General features: G+C 36.9%; 1 protein-coding gene across 1 annotated transcript in view; it reads right to left on the bottom strand.

Moving 5' to 3' along the window:
• Positions 1-19,887, bottom strand: part of pcdh11 (protocadherin 11) — a 185,773-nt gene that overhangs the window by 92,148 nt on the left and 73,738 nt on the right. Inside the window, exon 4 of the mRNA XM_018737438.2 lies at positions 10,439-10,498. Within this exon, the coding sequence (XP_018592954.1) occupies positions 10,439-10,498 (60 nt within the window). The remainder of the gene's footprint in view (positions 1-10,438; positions 10,499-19,887) is intronic.

Genomic DNA, 19,887 nt, shown 5'->3' with positions numbered 1-19,887 from the left:
AGTTTCTATAAGTTTTTCAGCATAATCAGTTTGTAATTTTTAGCTGTTCTTTGACAGTAACTTGCATATAACACTGAAGACACTTTCTATTGTCCTTTCCTCATTTTTATTAACTACTTGTTCTATCTATCTATCTATCTATCTATCTATCTATCTATGTTACAATTTCTTATACATATTTGTGTAGGATTAACTTTACATTAACAAACAAATTCAAGCAAATGCTTTATATTTTTATATTTCAAAATTTGGTATGGTGCGAGACAGCAACTTCAGTCAGCTTCAAGGTACTAGATTTTATATATATATATATATATATATATATATATATATATATATATATATATTTTTAATTGAGATGTTTCACGTTTTATGCACTTCAAAGGTCTACATTTTCTAAGTACATTTTGACATTTCTAAGAAAAGGTAAATACTTGTGACAACAATCTATCAAATGTTATAAACCAAAAAGAAATGAAAACACAACAATTTCTTGACATTACTTTGTAGTTACTTGTTCTAGGCTATTTGGGGAACAAATTATAAGTTTTTAAAGTGTAGTCTCTTATGCTTTGACATGTCTCAAAAATAGAACTGTTTCAACACTAAAAGTAAAGTACAACTTAGAAATACTAATTTACTATTTGATGTCACAAAGATTTCTTTAAAAATGTGACCGTTTATGTATAAGGTGAACTAATGCTGTATATAAATGGTTAACCGTGTTGAACAATTTATAGTTTCTAATTTTTCATCTTGAGAAAGTTTTGTTAATAGCACATATTTATATAATCAAGGCAATTATTGTTTGCAAATGTGAATAAATTAACTTCTCTTCTTAAAGTGCAACAATGTCTGTCTCTCTCAAAGGCAGCACATCCCATGCTTGTGAAAAGAGAAAGAAAAATAAAAATATAACTGGAATGAGGAAAGGCAAGTATAAATATAATTCATAAATGCATTACAATTTTACATTACTTATAAAGCTTTTATTTGAAAAGTTAAATTCTATTTCAGTGATTCAGTACATTGTTAGTGCTACAGTGACAGAAGCCTTGGCTGAGCCTACATAAATATGAAATATGAAAGGCTAATCAACCAAAGCCACTGTCAGTCAGTTGTTACTGTAACACAATAATATTGCTGTTTTGTCAAGGCTTTGAAATGCTGCCTTTGATCAACTTTAGTTCAAAAATTTTCATGCCTATGAAACATCTATCTCTTTTTGCCTGAAAACGTGTTTTCAGCACACTGTCGTAATTCATATAAATGATCTTCCTAGGCTAATGCTATACTGAGAAAACAACAGGATGACAGCCTAGGTGGTTAGTTCAGTTACTTTAACAGTAGCTTTGATTTTAAGAAACTATTCCTCTATTTTTTTCTCTTTTTTCGATCTTTCAAACATAAGACAGAGAAATAAAATATTGTTTAATAATGGCTTGTGACACAGTGAAATACTTCTGCAGGCTGATTAGCTGAGATTATATTCCAGTGAAAATGTCCACCATAAAACCCTTGGATTTATGAAAAAAATAAAGTTGCAATGAAGAACAGACAGACATTTTATGTGAAACACTTTTGTTTAAAAGTTGTTAAAAAAAGAAAAAACCTACCTGACTATATTACTTCACTATATTCATTAGTTATGTGTAGTACGGTTGGACCGCAGTCCCGCTCTCCGGTGGGTCTGGGGTTCAAGTCCCACTTGGGGTGCCTTGCGGCGGACTGGCGTCCCGTCCTGGGTGTGTCCCCTTCCCCCTCTGGCCTTACGCCCTGTGTTGCCGGGTAGGCTCCGGTTCCCCGTGACCCCGTAAGGGACAAGCGGTTCTGAAAATGTGTGTGTGTGTGTATGTGTAGTACCTGGAAGACTCCAACTGTAAACTGGTGATATATTTGTGTATTGACCAATATTGACAATACCCATTTTAAACTTTGGCTACATGAAGCCAATTTTACATCTTGAAGGTTGCCCTATGCCGTTGAAGATCTATTATTATTATTATTATTATTATTATTATTATTATTTCTTTTTTTTTTTTTTGGATCATGAGATAAATAAGATAAATGAATAAATTTGTGTATTTATGTATGCATTTGATGGGGAGCATAGTGGTGTGGTGGGTTTGGACTCTGCCTGCTCTCTGGTGGGTCTGGGGTCCGAGTTCTGCTTGGGGTGCCTTGCGTCATACTGGCGTCCCATCCTGGGTGTGTCCCCTCCTCCTCTAGCCCTATGCCCTGTGTTGCTGGGTTAGGCTCCGGTTTGCTGCAACCACGCTCGGGACAAGCACTTCAGACTGTGTGTGTGTGTGTGTGTGTGTGTGTGTGTGTGTGTGTATTTGTATGTATTTGTATGTGTGCATTTTATATCATTTTAAATTATATTCTGGTATTGCATTCAATATAGTAACAGAGCAACTTGCACAACTTGATCTGGAAGAGGTTGTATTTCTCATGATTATAGTGATTGCAAAGCTAGCTCTGGGGCAACATGACCCTGCACTGGACAAGTGGTTATAGATGAAGGATGGGTGGAGGGATGAATGGATGGATCTTGCGTGTTATCGGATCCTCTAGTAACAACAGTTTAAAAAAAAAAAAAAGTTATCAAGCAAATAAACAAAAAACAGCTCCTTTGTGAAATCTTTTTAATTAACAGAAATGTTAATTTCCATTTATATCAAAGATTACGCATGCGTAATGCGTAATGCATTTATATCACAACCAGCCATGTCACACATATTGACTGAAACCGCTTGTCCCAAGCGGGGTCGCGGCGAGCCAGAGCCAAACCCGGCAACACAAGGCAGAAGGCTGGAGGGGGAGGGGACACACCCAGAATGGGACGCCAGTCCACCAAACCCACTGTGCCTGGGACAATAATAATAATAATAATAATAATAATAATAATAATAAAAACTACTACCATTAGCTCCCCAATGAGATTAAGAGACTCAAGAAAACAGATACTGAAGTAATCCTTGTCATCATAGGTGCTACTGGGATTATCGCTAAATCCATCAAGCAGCATACAGAAAACCTGTCACCCAATGTAAACATACAGTATCTTTTCTTCAGATGGTATGCATTGCATCAATTGTTACTAGAGTCCTCAGCATTGCAAGCAATGATGAATATCCATTTTTTTTTTTCTTTTGGGCTGGCCTAGGCTAAAACTACAACTAAAAACTCTAACCCTACCTGAAAAGGAACTATAATAATACTAACATTTTCAGCATTCTTCAGTTTTTTTGGGTCATATTATCAAAAACAACAGGGAAACAAACTTCAAATGAAAAGTGCCTGTCACTGAGTTATTTAAAAATGACATTCGTTTCTAAAGTGCAAAAAATAGTACTTCCCAACCCCACCCTTTCAGCAAAGTTATGATATAGTGAACAGAACCATTTCCTTTGCGAACTTCAATACAGCTAGTAATTAACAAAGACAAATACAGGCAATATGTGCTGTAGATGCCAGACACAGTGTGTAATGAAGTCATTATTAATACTGTCATAATCCAGCTATTATCATTTTTTTAAACAAAACAAAATTCCTTTATCCCATATTAGACTCCCACATTAAAATCTGGAAATTACTTACAATAAATTGAAAATGCTCAGCTGTATATGCATGCCATCATAATTTGGCACTCAGTGTAAACGTCATTTTAATGATTATCATACTAATGCAATTTCCTTTGCCCTTCCAATAGTCATTTCCCCTCTGAGAAGCAGGAGAGTGATTTCAGAGGCCATAGATTCCTTGTAACAACCCCAAGTATAGCACTTACACACCTCTGTAACTGGTTCCAAACAAAATGGCAAACAAGGCTATTTGCTCTATTCTCCAGCTCTCTGGGGAGAGGGCAGCAGGTACAAGTATAGTCCACCAATAATTACAGTCCTTACAGCTCTCTAAATGAATAATACCGCAAGGAAAAGTTTTTTTTTTTTTTAAAAAAAAAAAAAAAGGATGTATGCCTGCGAGAAGCCTCCATTTACTTTTAGAGCGACAGGAAAAATGATGAACACTCGACATCTTCACAGTGCTTTGGCAACTAATTTTACTTTATGGCAGTTATTATCTGTTCTGAGTATTTGTGATTCATAACAGAGATTAATCTTTAATTGTCTGATTGTGTTCTTTATTTATGATGCATGCATTAAACAACAAAATATAATACTGCTGTGTGATTATTCATTGGATTGCTAATTGCAAGGCAAAGTAGATTGCATTCCAAAAAACAGAGAGAGAGAGAATAAGAGAAACCTGATTAGAACTGTCGACCACAGCTAGACACACTCCACAATATAAATTAATTAATGATACCAGAGTATGCATAAGTGCATACAGAGTATTTATAAAGAAAAACTGTGAAATCAGTTTATTAGGTGGCCAGGTTGATAAAAACAAGATCAGACTAACACATTATGTAATTCAATACTATACAATTTATAAGAGGTATCCCCGTTTCTGAAAACCATTACCATGTTTTGGATTTTTTGAATAATTGAAAAATTGCAGTTTTCAAGTAGTTTTAAAATATTTCACACTTAAGTCAAAGAACACTACCACAGGGTTAAATAATTAATGCATATTTCATCATCTTGTGAAGAATACTTGATGTCAGAAATATTTTCCTATTAGACGAGATGAAATCACACCACTCTTCCAAATGTAATAAACAGGAACTTGTTAAAAGATGATGGTGTTTCAGATGTGTGTTGTCCTCTAAATAATACTATTATTTTGTATGGCAAATTGAAGTGATTTTTATGCTTAAAAGTGGGGAAGGGGTTACCTTTATTATCATGCATACAGTATATGCATCATCACACTAATGACATTAATATAATATAAAATTAGCTTTGGAACATTGCTCACAACAAAAAAGCATACATTTTGACAGTATATATATTAAATCATAAGACAAACTGCCTAGCTATAAATTATCCCATCACTCTAAGCCTGCTATGGTAGCATCACACACACACACACACACTTTCTGAAGCGCTTGTCCCATATGGGGTTGCAGGGAACCAGAGCCTAACCCAGCAACTCAGGGCATAAGGCTGGAGGGGGAGGGGACACACCCAGGACAGGATGCCAGTCCATTGCAAGGCACCCCAAGTGGGACTCAAACCCCAGACCCACCCGAGAGCAGGACCCAACGCACTGCACCACTGCGCCCCCTATGGTGAAGTCACACACACACACACACACACACACACACACACACACACACACATTTTCAGAACCGCTTGTCCCATACGGGGTCATGGGGAACCGGAGCCTACCCGGTGACACAGGGCGTAAGGCCGGAGGGGGAGAGGACATACCCAGGACGGGACACCAGTCCATCGCAAGGCACCCCAAGTGGGACTCAAACCCCAGACCCACCCGAGAGCAGGACTGTGGCCCAACCCACTGCGCCACTGCAATGGTGAAGTCATTGGTTACAATTTTCATATTATGTTGGGTAAAACACAACCAAAGGATCTGGTGAAAAATAACTTTATGCAGTATTATCACAATCAGCACTGATGGATTCATAAAAAATGTCCTCTTTGAGTCAGTTAAAACCGAAAATAGACAAGATGTTACCATACTGGAAGATGAAGCCAAGTGATTAATAGAATGCAGTGGCTTTAGGACTGCAAACTAAAATTGTTGTTGCCATGGCAGCCACTGTTGATGTAGGCACAGCTCACTCATTTTTCAATTTGACAAAAGCAGAAAAAAGTCAAGCTTCTACCCATGTTTATAGTTCCCTATGACTATCCCATCATAACACAGGGGAAATGAAGATGGATTTTTGACTGTTTTTGACGGTGTCCCAATAGCATGTATGTGATATCTTCCCAGTTGTCACAGAAGTTCAAATACATCAGAAGCTTCAACTGTGCTATATTGATATTGGCCCTAAAGATTCCAGAAATGACTGCAAAATGAGGCAGTAACATAGAGCTCAGTGACAACCTGTCAGGCTGAACTCATTTCTTCATCCCCTTAAGATATTTTCATCAAGCATGAAACAGAATTCTAATATTCCATGTGTACCAATACTGACAAAGAGAAATGAGTCATTGTACACAAATTTATATATCTATTTCTTTATAATTTCAGTAATTTGTTTCAGGGCAAAATGACTGTGGGTAATGTACACTGCATTATCTGTCAGCTAAAAAGATTAGAGTCTTTGGTATGGAAACACAAAAATTATGAGTATAAAACTGAATGTGTGCTACATATTTATGGTCAATAGTATTATTTCCTGGCAATAGACATGGGTCTGTCACTAGAGAAAAAATAATACCTTGAGATTTCAAGGGTAATGCAGTGGATAAAATTTGCAGTTTGCTGGTCCCATCCTAAGGAAGAATTTCACTACATGATCCTTAAGAATGACAAAAAGTCCAATATATTTTTAGTTATAAACACTAAGTACTGGACTTAAATAATTACTGGACTGGAGTCAGTGTATTTATTTTATAGAATGAGCATCCACTGTAGAAGACTAAATAAATAAGTAAACATCATGATTACAATGACTGACAGATTCACAGCTGAACTGAAAAAATGAACGAAAATGTGTATAACTGTACAGAAGCTAACAAATATGAAACGAAAGATCAGACATTAGGTACCATGAAAGAATTGATGAAGTTTGAGACAAACACATACTTATATGTTTCCATATACTTAATGTATATGTTTTACAATCACAGATGCATCATGAAAAGATATAATTTCCATACACAGATTGTTAGATCTGAATTAGAGTAGCTGTGGCACACAGGGGTGACAGAACACATAATCTGAACATAGAATGCACCCACCGAATGCACATTTAACACATACAAATATACACACATCAGCAGTCCCCACACTACTACTTGAACTTTCTCTCCTTCACATACACCTAGATACAATCAACAATCATTTAGTTGCCATGACTCCCCTATTTAAATGTCTGCCTAACAATGAAAGTCTTCTGTGAATTGTGTGTGCCCTGTATGTGAATTATATATTGTCTAACAGTGTGTCACACTAATCAAATAAATACCAAAAGGTAAAACACCACAGTCTGTTATTATTATTTTCTGATGCCATTTTCCAAGGTGAGTTACAGTGTTAGGTTTGTACTGTAAACTAATTTAAATTATTTGCCCATTCATAAAGCTGAGTTATTATTAACACAATGTAAACACCTTGATTCGTGTAGAGGAGCAGAGGTAAATTCAAATTGGTGTCCTTCAACTGCAAAGTGAAAATTCCAACCATCATACTGACTGCTGCCGCAAATGCAGTTCTTTCTTTTTTTTTTTTGGCATTAAGCCGATGCCGTTATCTTAAGTGATGTACAACTGTTAACCAGTTTAAACAGATTAAAGGTTTTTCTACTAGTGCAGTTCAGGATAAACGTCTTTCTCAAAGACAATTACAACAGAGGGAGGAGCTGACAGTCTAAGTATAAGAAAACAAAGACACAAACAGCAAAGAAACGGGCAGTGAGTTCAGATGTTCAAAATCCAATGAAAGGAAAAACTCGTGCATTAGCTATATTCTATGAACATGCTTTACTCATTGTCTTCCTGATTTTATGTTGAATCTTCAAGTTGATTCATAATATCAACATTAGACAGTTAAAAGCTGTTGACAGTCGCTTACTGAACTGACTTCAGTAAAAGTTATAAAGCAGTGCAATTGCAGTTGAAGACTTTATTGTCATTGTACTGCTGTGCAATACAGCGTAATTACAGAGTTAGCTAAAGGATGTCGAATTTAGCCATTAAACATAGTTCCAGTGCTAATGTTGACATTGTAGAGAAGCCCCAGCAATTTGCAATAAAGCTTAAAGAACCTTTGATGTTCTGACAATTAATACTTTGAATATGCTTTGGTGATCTTATTTCGAGCAGGCATCTATTGATGAACTGGTTTCCTCAGACCTCAAACTGACACAAGTACAATGTCAAACAAGGTGTGGACACAGAAGGCGCCAGCAACAGAGCGGAAGAAGCAATGGCAAAGTGTGATCCGGAGGAGTCAACAAGGGTGCGAAGCATCATATGTCCTCCCGTATGGCAGAGCATGTTGGCAGAGTGGCACACCTTTTTACTGTCTGGCATGGGCCCGCTGTGCTCACTGGTGACAGCTGCCCATACAGGCCTCACACCCAGGGGTCAGCGGTGACCTTCCTCGATGTCACCCTTGCTTGTTTCTCTGTTTGTAACACTGCTGTTTTTCTGGCATTAACTGTTTTGGTGCACCAAAGTGACACTTTTAGAGTATATTGGTGAGGTGGTGTACTGCTCTATTTTTTTTCTTCTCTCTCGTCCTCCTGAGTTCCAGGCTCATACTGTAGCAGAATTTTAAGCTCAAAGCCAAAGACCTGCCAACTCAAGTTTGACAGCACGCAAGCCCTCAGTTAATACAAGACTAACCCTCATTTCCATGCCAAGGGTACCTGTGGTTACCACAAAGGTAGATTCCGGTTCCATGGTCCTCTGAGTGGTGAATTTTTAAGACAAGGGTCCCCTGTGCATAAATTGACAGACAGACAGGAGGATGCGTAACATGGCTATAAAGATACCCTACCACAGGTGTATGAGATGGAATGTTCCTTGTACCAATTTTAGCTGTCTGTCGGTGCCAAGGTCCAGCATGCACCACTCACAGTAAGAGCAGGATCAAATATGTCTCCATCTGCCTTCTCTTCCCGCTCCAACACCGATGTAGGCATAGCAGGGGTGTACACAAAAGGTCCGACACTGTGTTTTATTGCCATAAGTTAATTATTCCCTTCTTTCCCAAGTGGAAATTTTAGAAATTTTACTGTGTGGGAAAGGCCATGGCCACTTTTGTGGTTAGACCTTGTAACATTTTCACTATCAGTCAAAATGCCGTCCATCCAAAGAGCTTTGTGACCTGTGGCAGATGGCCTGAGTGAGCGAACTATAGGAGAGAAGCATTATGCACATTATGTGTGTTGTTATGGAGGAGTTTAACAATGGCCAGACCTCAGGGAATCTCCAGATTTAATGTATGGCCTTTGGAGTGGAATCGCAATGGAGACTGGGGCCCCCGGGGAGACCAAGCTGCCAGCCCACTTGGACTGCTGCTTAATCATGTTCACTCTAGTCCCAACACCGCAGGATCTGGCCCACATGTACAGCAACACTACGCACAATTACAGACACTTACAGTACCCTCATTGCCATTCGCACTGTTCCTCTCCTCTTCCTCCCTCTCTTTGATTCCGATTGATAACTTGCATAAGTTTAATGAAGAATCAATGCAATATAGCCAAAAACAAGCTTCAGGTGTTCCTGTTAGTACATATACAGTACATACAAAATCTTGAAGCGTTATATAATCTCTTCCTATATGCTCCTATTTGTTCACTTCTTCAGAGTGACCCACTAAATTATTCCACTGGCCTCTTGGTTTCTTTGCATATTACCTGCATGGATCATGGAGCCCCTAATCTGCGTAAGTCTGAAAGAGACTTTGTTCTGCTGGTTACAGGGAAATTCTAACATTAGTTCAATTCCTTTCAAAGCAGCGGTCTAGAACAGTTGTTTCAGGGTGAGCTGAGAGTCTGGCCAGAAATTGCAACACTATTTTTTGCATTGACAGTATGTGCTCACATGGGTGCTGCACCAATGACTCGGACTATGGCAGCACTGCTCAGAATACCTTATTAAAGGTGATCTTAACAGGCATGGCTCAGGTTCATATGAAGGACGAACCAGCAATTAAAGCCTCTTTCTGTGGGCTGGCTGAGAACGAAGCTGATTGCCTTTTTAACTGCTTCTCCGGTTAAGCACTGTGTCACGTTGCACAGTTTAGCACTGCCAGTGAAAGGATGCCGTCGCTTTTGATGTCGCGGCCTGGCAAGGATTGCACAAGCGTTGTCAGGACCCCATTCAGCTGAGTCCCATCGGCCAGCGCAGTCCATGTTTACCACTTGCCGACAGGATCTCAGACGTGACACGCCATAACTCTCCCTTTAGCATCAGTGGAATGCTGCTTTCGTTGACCCGCTAGTCAACCAGAAAGGGATGTGAACACTTTGACAGGATGCTGGGAGTTTGCATGTTGATTTATAGCACCATAGCTGCAATGTGGCACATTAGCACATTCACAGAGAGAAGTCAGTTGAGGCAAGGGCCAAACCATTTGAAGGTTATGATAATTTAACTAATATTTTTTTCTGATGTGATACTGCAGCACTTTTCAAAATAGGTTGTTAAAGTGGATAACGCATCACAAAAAAATAAAAGATAGTGCTTCCAACTGAATTGGTAATTGTAAATCACCTATTATTATTATTATTATTATTATTATTATTATTATTATTATTATTATTATTATTGATTTGTGAGTCTCTGTATAACAAGATTTTCAATAACACTTTTTTAGGGCTTACCTTATGAGGGCATGTGGGTGGGATAGAACTGAATGACTTGTCTGGAGTTTGGCTCTGGTTCTACAACAACAACAAAAAAAAAAAACATAGCATGAGATTTTAGGATTAAAACTTGTAAAAAATTTTTAGCTTTACAAAAAAAAAAAGAAAAAAAAAAACAAAAAGACCATGCCACTTTTGAATGTAATTTTCATGAAAATCTGTAACGCGAATATTGTGTTAAACGTATTGCAAACTTCCACAAACTGTCTAAAATGATCATATGATAGAGACCCTATGCAAAAAAAATCTGCTACACTGTGAGTCACCTTAGACAAAGACTTCAGCTATACAGTAATAATAATAATAATAATAATAATAATAATAATAATAATGTAGGCCAAATTATGTCACCCTTAGCATAAAGGTTGATGAGTTCATGTTAAAAACAGCCAAGCATTTAAGACTGTGAATCAAAAGAAGAGAACAGAAAAGAAAAGTAGAGAAACAATACCCTTTTTTTAAAAAACATAATGGTTTTAATTGCAAAAAGCTGCTGGTAACAACTGTTCAATACCACACTCAGCTGGTGTTCAACACTTGCCGTGGAACTTGTTTCAATGCAAATGAATTTTCATTGGTATTTTGCTTTGAAACTTTTTTTAGTATTCAACATTAAAAAGAGAGAAAAAACTGATTACTTCATAGCTCATTTCATGCCTTTGTTCAATAATGTATTTTAATAATTCACTTTGTACAGTTGTTCAGATCTAACGCTTCCAGTGAACTTGGAATAGGAGTTGGGATGTCAAGTTTCTACGTGCATTGCAGATCTCTGGTTGCACATCTTTGTGTTCTTATAAAGTGCACTTCTGAAGCATACCACATTCTCCTTTGATATTTTACATTGTACCACACAAAGAAAAAAAATGATGTTACTGCAAAGTTCCTTTTGCTGCAATTGTTGCATAATGAATTTTTCTCAGTCAATTTCTTTGCATGTTTCCCGCCAATGATTCCTTCAATTTGGAGGAAATGACACCTGATTTATAACTTGCCCCACATTTTGTCCTTATTTGTTTGGCAGAATAATGTTACACCTGAAGCTAAATACCATGGAAGTCATGAAATGGAAGTAGTCACAACTGCCTTATTAAATGAAAAGAATTTAATTAGGTAATAAATCTGATGTTGACTATGTAAAATTTATGTTAACGCTGAAGGTTACACAACTTTTTAAGAATGCATTTGGACTAGAGTGCTACATACCTGATCATAACATACAGTACATTTGGCACACATTCAAATGTAAATTATAAATTTAGAAAATTAGTATGCTGTTAACAATAACTGTAATTCGTCACACAATCCTATTTCTTTGGTAAGTCAGCCGAAAGTCATAAGAGGATCCCTGCTGTTTTTGATTATCTGAGAAATAAGGTTGAGGCTGCTGAGAAATGAACAATCTTGAGATCAGAGTTTGTTTCAGAATTTTCCAGAACATAGTAGCAATGCAGATTTCTCAACAGGGAAGTGCAATCTCACACCACTCAAAAGAAGGAGAAGAAGAATAAAAAGAGAAAGCTGGGCAGGTGGTGCCAGTTATTCCTTCATGTCCAATTATTTTCCTGTGCAACTGCTAAGTTTCATGACACTATTAATAGCTTTCCTACACTGACACTCAGTGAGAGATCACGCTGGATTGTCCAGACATCAACATTTATTTTCCATCACATCTTGAAAGAAACTCTTCCCCAAAAGCAGGACAGGCCATTCTTATACACAGAACCAACATGCCAGCTCCTAAAAAATAAATATGATATGATTGACTTCAAGCTTTTTAATTAGCTGCAAAGTCTTTGTCCCACAGCACATGTGACATCAGATCAGAAAGAGTCCATGTAAAGACTTTTAAACTGATGTGGAAAATCCCAGACAATAAATAAATAAATAAATAAATAAATAAATAAATAAACTTTCTTTAGCATATGATAACTATCCTACAAGTACTGATATGTCTATAGACTAGAACCTAACAAACTTTTTAAGGCCTTAATGCTGACAATGTTGAAAACATCTCACGAGTCTGTTTTTGAAACACACACACATCCCAGCGTTAAGCAGGGTTAATTTGTGCTATGAAATCACCCTGTTGGGGAAATTCTTATTGTGAGGGGATCAAATCACCATTATTTCTTATGCAAAAAAGTATAATTGGTTCATGTTTGAAAACTCACCTAAAATGAATGAGAAAATCAAAATAAAAGGTACTTAATGCTTGACAATAACACCAGCAGTTTCATAATATTTGTATCAAACAGTACTATTTGCAGCTTGTAGTTTAATTCATTTTTCTGTCAGTCCATTCGTTCGTCCGTTTGTTCTTTCATTCGTTATAAGACACAGCTTGTCCAACTCGGGGTTGTGGAGGTCCAGAATCTACCTTACCAGAAAGGGGAAGAGACACTCTGCATGGCATACTGGACGAAGACATTTTGACACTTTGGCTCATGAATATTTATAACATAAAATATATATTTCCCAGGAACACCGTCTTTGTCACTGTGCGAAGAACATAGACACTGAACAAGAGAGCATGAAGGGAAGAGGAACAATATGCTCACCCTTTTTTTATTTAAACCCTCCATGACACTAAGGAAGGAGGCCAGAGAGCGTGTCTTATCCCTCAACACTCACTGTTTCTGTAAACAGCATGAATAAAATACAAGTGTGACCTGCACCCTGAGTCTGTCCTCGGTCCAGATTGACGAAAGAAGCTAGTGTGCTATAATAACTGAAGTAACTGAGTTAAAAATTACACGCTTCTAGCTTACGTTTATGAATCTGTGTGGAGTTTGTATGTTTTCCACATTTGTTTAGGTTTCCTCTGGGTGTTCCGGGTTGAAAGATGTGTTTCAGATGGATTTATTTGTATAAATTGTCCAGAGTAAACTTTACATTTGCATTACATTTATTCACTTACACTTATTCACTTAGCAGACGCTTTTCTCCAAAGCAACTTACAATGGATACTATGTAGTGTTACACTAGTCCACACACCATATGCACCAAGGTGACTTACACTGCTAGATACACTACTTACAATGGGTCACTCATCCATACATCAGTGGAACACACTCTCTCTTGTCACTCACAGCGTAAATATCTTAGTGACTGTGTTTCACTGCCCTGCAATGAACTGGTGTCCTATCCTGGGTGTGACCTACCTAGTTTAATACTCCACCCTTCCAGGCTAGACTCTAGACTACTGTGACCCTAAATTACAACTGACAGTTGAATGTGTCCATTGAAATGTGAAGCATCTATAATCGTAAATTATCCTTTTTTTTAGAAACATATCATTATTCATGAAATCCAAAGACCCCCAAAGTTGTGAGTAAATTGAGTTGAATGCATTACTGTTAATTGTGACACACAATGTTTTACTATACACACATTACCACATGGATACACATCATGTGCAACTAAATGCATACACATTGCAATCATACCAGTGTCACACACCCCACACCAATAACCTGGACTTGCTCACTATGCTGGTTGCCATGTCTCCCTAACCCATGCACATAGTTACAGTAAACAAACATCTAGTTGATGTGATTTAACTTTAAGTGAGAAGGGAAAGCACCCTTGACTGAAAGATGGACATGGACAACGGACAAGAGTTCAGAAGCTTGAGTTTGCCTGCTCTTCTCTTCAGTAACTTCCAAGTTACTGAAAAGCTCAGCAAGTACATATAGTTTATCAAATGAAATATGAAAAGAAAACAGGAAAAATATGATTGGAAAAGGCCATCTAAACATCACATAGTTTTTTTTCTTGTAAATATTAAGAAATTTCAGTTGGTGCTACTGGTAATTACATAATCGCACCATCATTACTTTCATAACTACCTGTAGAAGATGTCTTTCAGCTGACTGCATATTAGTTCACGTTCAGTTTTATTTTTTCAGCTTTAAAATTTATTACAGAATTCATGCAGCATTGTATATAAATATTCACACACACACACACACACACACACACACACACACACACACACACGCACACATATATATTTGTAAATGTTTATTAAAAACCATATATAAGGAGGGATTACAGTGTAAAACCTTTATTTTGTCTGGATCTTCACTGGAAGCAGAAAACATTCTTGTTTTGTTATTTTGTGGCATTTTCTTATAAAATTATGTGAACTAAACAATCCAAGCAGTTAGAAAAGATTACTTGAAACAACAATGTTAGCTGCATGCACACCTCCCTCTCCCCTTCCCCTTTTCCAGGGGGTTTGTTGGGGTGGTGATGCAATCACTTGCAATTTAGAGACTCCTTAAGGTTCGCAGCAGCTACCGTAGGCAATTTTCAAATCCTTAAATGCATATTTTAGGGTTACAACTTGTTCTAAAAAAGAAAATCTGCTGTCTGTGTGGTTTTTGCTAAAAGGGAACACGTTTATGGACATAGAATAGTGGATAATCATGTGGTGATCACAGTGGTCAGGAAAGATGGCTTCAGTGTTGCAATGTTCACACACTGTCGGCAAGTATGCTAGTCTGTGAAGTAAGTCAGCTTGGGTGAACTCAACTCAATCTAAATATCTGTTTTTATCTATAAATACCAGGGGATGTCATGCAGCAGGGATGCTTCATCCTACTAGCACAACATATGACATGTATCACAAATGTAACTCTTGTCAATCTTTTTTCTCATTCCCCTGGTCAGATGTCCCATATGGTCACGTTTTCCTAGTCGATTGCTTCCCGTCTTTTATTTATTTATTCATTTATGGATGCTTCACATTTCAACAGACAACAAGCTTCGCTGGTTCTCTCAGTCACTTCAAATAACCTACACTGGGAGAAGTCTGCAGGAAAGGTGGAGTGCCATAATTTCCATGTCAGTAGTGCAAAAATCAAAAATAACAACAAATGTGATTTGGTTTCTAAAATGCAAATCCCCATGCATATATGATGAGAGAGGAATCCCTCTCCTGGTGAGATCATTGATTAAGTTGTCTGATTTTCTAAATAATACAGTTCTAATGTATTATTTTCTCTGTCTCGTCGCTGAGAGCTGTGAGAAGTCTCAATTAACAGTCTGTAATAACAGTGTGTTAAAAATAAAAAAAGAGTCTCAATCTGTAGGACTCTGCATAAGGAACACACCTTACCCTGCATTATTTCACATCCTTGGTATGGTGAGAAAATTAGTTGAATCACCACGAAAAATGCTTTGAAACTTTGTGCCATGCAGACAAATCATTTGAATAATGGTTTAAGCAGTAGTGAGTTGTAATATATAATATTTTAAAGTTACCACCAGAGATACTTTTGGCTTGCCCATACTGGTTGCAATGAGTTTCTTTCCACTGTCTTAACATTTGAAGTTGCATTAAAGATCTTATTCCTTATTCATGAAAATCTCAGACAAAGCTCTTTTAAATAAATAAATGTGAATAATAAAAACATTTATTTTCATTGTTACTGGAACAGGCAAAATGTAACTTATGATAGGTTCATGAATATTTTTCAAGTAAAACTGCTGTGTCTGTATACACAAATATACACATTCAATATGAAATTGGAACAAAATAACAATGTTAAAATGGAGGCCCTGAAAAGTTAGTTATTTAAGCGCAAAAGCAAAGCATACAAGTCAGTTGTGATAAAATATTTACTTTAAGAACTCTGTGATAAAGTTCAAAGTATGAGCTTCATACATATTATATTTGGTTATTATTTTTCTTATTGAATAGTTTATGCGTTCTGCTTTATGTATATTGGTGTTATGCCAACAAGTACTTGCATTAAACATTGAACTGTAATGTGTGTTTTAACTATAGCAATTGTTACATTTGCTCAGGTTAATAACTTTTACATATTTAAATAAAGCAACTTTCCATTTTCCATGACATGTACTGTAAGTAGTGATGCAACTTATGTGAAAGCACATGATGGTTTTCTAGACCACACTCTATTACGTTTTCTGCCCCAAACCTAAATTTATAAGTTCAAGGAGCTGCAGGGAAATCACTACAATGGAGAAAGTACTGTAGCACATCATTGCACTATACTATACTAGGTGTACTACAGCACCTGCTAGGCACATCATCTGAAGCACATGCCAGGTGGAGTAGACACTGCCACTTGGGCTAACTTGCCATGAGACCCCGAATCAAGGGTTCCTTTGAGGTGGTGCAAAAGGAGCATGGGTGCGTGCTGGCACACTGGCAGTGGGAGACAGCCAGCTCCAGCAGCATTATGCGCACACAAGGAGACTTTATGCCACCTACTTCCTGGCTGGCACTCCAAGGGCCTGACATTGACTAAGCTGCATTGCCATTTACCGTGGTTTCTGATTTAAATCCCCCAACCCCCCACTGCCATCGTTTGCTACTTTGCAAAAAAAAAAAAAAAGGGGGTCTATTTCTCACTCTGAATATGGAGAAAAGGAAAACATTGTTCACACGTCTGCTTAATGTTTTTGATCATGCACAGAGAATGTTTTTGATTCCAGTAGTAGGATTTTTAAAAAAGGAACTGTGTGACTTGCTTTGCAGGGGGTACATTACAATATGACAAAAAAAGATGACAGCTGGCGAGGCTGATAAAAGTTGTTTTTTACGGCACTTTCTTTCAAAGGGTGTAAAGTCGAAAATTTATTTGACGATTTGTGTTTGTGCGTGTTTGTGTATGCATGTTGACTGGGACATTATGTGAGTGCACGAGTATGTAAGTATGTGTATGTTCCGAAATCTGTGCACTGTTGAAGTTTTTAGCAGCTACTGTAACTGTAACTGAGATTTTTGTTTGATATGAGCTAAAATGTTTATGTTGTGCAGAAAAATTGTTTGCAACAGGCATTCTAATGTAACCTCACAAAAGGGTCAAGTCCAAGTCATTCATAGTCACAAACACCCTAAAGCTAACTTGCTATATCCAAGAAAAATAATTTTGATAATTTACTGTATAAAGGGCAGCCTCAAGTCAATGTTTCAAGACTCTTCTTCTTCTTCTTCTTCTTCTTCTTCTTATTATTATTATTATTGTTGTTGTTCTTGTTTCTTGAACAGGACAAAAAGCTGATATGCTCTTATCACTTTGTAAAGTCATTTGAACAACAATCACTTGCAAATTCACAGGCTTATGCAATTTTTGGTTTCATTTGGTGCATTGATTTTAGTTGCTGTTGGCTATGCAGTCAAAAGGATGTTTGCGTCTCAGATCTCAAAATGTAACAGACATAGCATATGGTTGATATTGGTTTGAAACTCAGTAATGATATGCTTAAAAACTGCAGTTCATTTGTGTATCCTTTATTTTTATATGTTTCTATTGCATTTTATATGATCCATTTCACTAATAAATAATGTAGCAATGCATTAAGGCATTATTTTTGTTCTGATATGCCTTTAAGCAAAATATAAAAAGTATGAAATGAATAAACCCCAGTGGTTCCAATAACAGTCTCATTAGTATTCTTACAGGCAGAAATAGTCACTGTGAAAACATATTGGTAGACTGTGCTCTTTGTGCTACAAAAATTTGAGTTGCAAATTTTCAGAAACAGACGTTTTACACCGTATTTACTTGTTTTTAATTTAATTTTTTCACTCTTTTATTTTAAAAAATGTCTAATTGTTTTGGAGCAAAAGTGAGCTGTGTTTATACATGTAATCATAAGTTAGGAGTAAGACATAAGCCAGACAGAAAAGAAACAGAAAAGAAGCATGGAATCACATTAGTTAACTCAGCTGCACAGCATTTACAGCTCAGGTCAGGTGCATCTGAACGCTGGTGACAATAACAAAATGATAAATGCTGTACAGAATTGCAGGAGAAATCACTCAACAATGAGCATTCAGCAGGGTTTTGCTGAAAAAAATGTATTTTTCTTTTCAGTCATTTTTAATTCGTTTTAATTTTAATTTAAATCAAAGTTAACAATGTCCAAGGTTTTTACAGCACATTGACGATAAATAAAGGAGGAGTATCAGTACTATTAAGCTTTCATTAATACAATAGTTGATTTTAAAAAGCTAAAAAGTTCCCTGAACTTGCTGCTACTTGACCAGCTCATACTGCTTTAGCCTAACTGGTGATGTGTGAACTTTAAACATTGTATTTTCTATGAGATGTTCGTCATTTTGGAGAAAAGTGCCTGCTAAATGAATAAATGTAAAAATGGCCTGAAGCTGACAAATATTGAACATATTTGTATAATTAATCAGTCAACTGAGATGAATGGGAAACTGCAGAGATGACAGGTGATTTATTTGTTGGCTGAACGGATGGAAGAGATTTTTGTTGATTTTTTTTTTTTTTATTTTTAATTTTTTATTTATTTATTTTTTTAAATTAAAGCTGTGGTTTTTACAGAACTTAATACATTAATTAGTGGTGGGATATATTCAGGAGTTATGAATAGATCAAATTACAAACAGACTTTTGTTCCGAGTTGTGTTTATAAGTTGAGGACCTCAGGTAATTTTTTCATTATATGCTTTATACAAGCTAGTTCAGTCAAAACATGGCCAGTATTTCTCATGGGCAGATTCATGTGTCAAAAAGTACAGATATAAGAGTGCTTAACTGCAGCACATAAAAATGCTCATTTGAGACAGTGACAGATGTATGATGTATGTGAATTATATATGATTCAGTCATCCTTGCAAAAGATATGTGTGTATATTCCTTCCATCCTTGTTTGGCCTAGAATCTATGCAACTCTTAACCTTACTGTTGTCTGTGTAAAATTAGACCAGTAGAGACAGAATCATGTCGCTTCATTTGCTCATGTTTCTAGAGAGAAATTTCAGTGCAGAACTACTCGTTTTTCTTTTCTTTTATTATTACATCCAGGGGCAACGTGTATACCACCATTGTAGTGCCAAGTTGGGCTGATATTAGGAGAGAACTAATTTACATAAAGGAGCTGGCCTTCGGCTCACAAGGCTCAATTTAGATGAAGTACAGTAGCCAACAAGCCATGGAACAAAAGGGAACAAAGTAATTACAGAAATGTTAACAGCTTCTGCACTGGGAAATAGCCCCACCACGTATCATATGGTAGCCGTTATACAGCCTTGTTACAGCAGAATTCAATGTGCAGCAGCAAGGGACTCTGCTTGTGGTGAAAATCTTGATCTGCTTGATATATGGTCAACAGCATTTTCCAAGGGTGTTCTCAAGAACAAAGCAACATGTTTTATTACTAATTTGTGGCTCTGTCATTATTGTAAAGTGGTGCTTATAGGCATTATTAATAGGCATTATTATTACGTGAACCGCTGGCACATTGCTGGCTGAAAATTTTCCCCTATTTATTTATTTATTTATTTATCTATCTATCACACAGACACACACATGCACTATCTGAAACTACATGTCCTAAGTGAGGTCGTGGCAAACCAGAGCCTAACCCAGCAACACAGGCCGCGAAGCTGGAGGGGG

Source organism: Scleropages formosus, chromosome 13 (genome assembly GCF_900964775.1).
Source record: "Scleropages formosus chromosome 13, fSclFor1.1, whole genome shotgun sequence".
Lineage (NCBI taxonomy): Eukaryota > Metazoa > Chordata > Actinopteri > Osteoglossiformes > Osteoglossidae > Scleropages > Scleropages formosus.
Note: the sequence above shows the minus strand (reverse complement) of the source record. Positions and strands in the feature narration are given on the sequence as shown.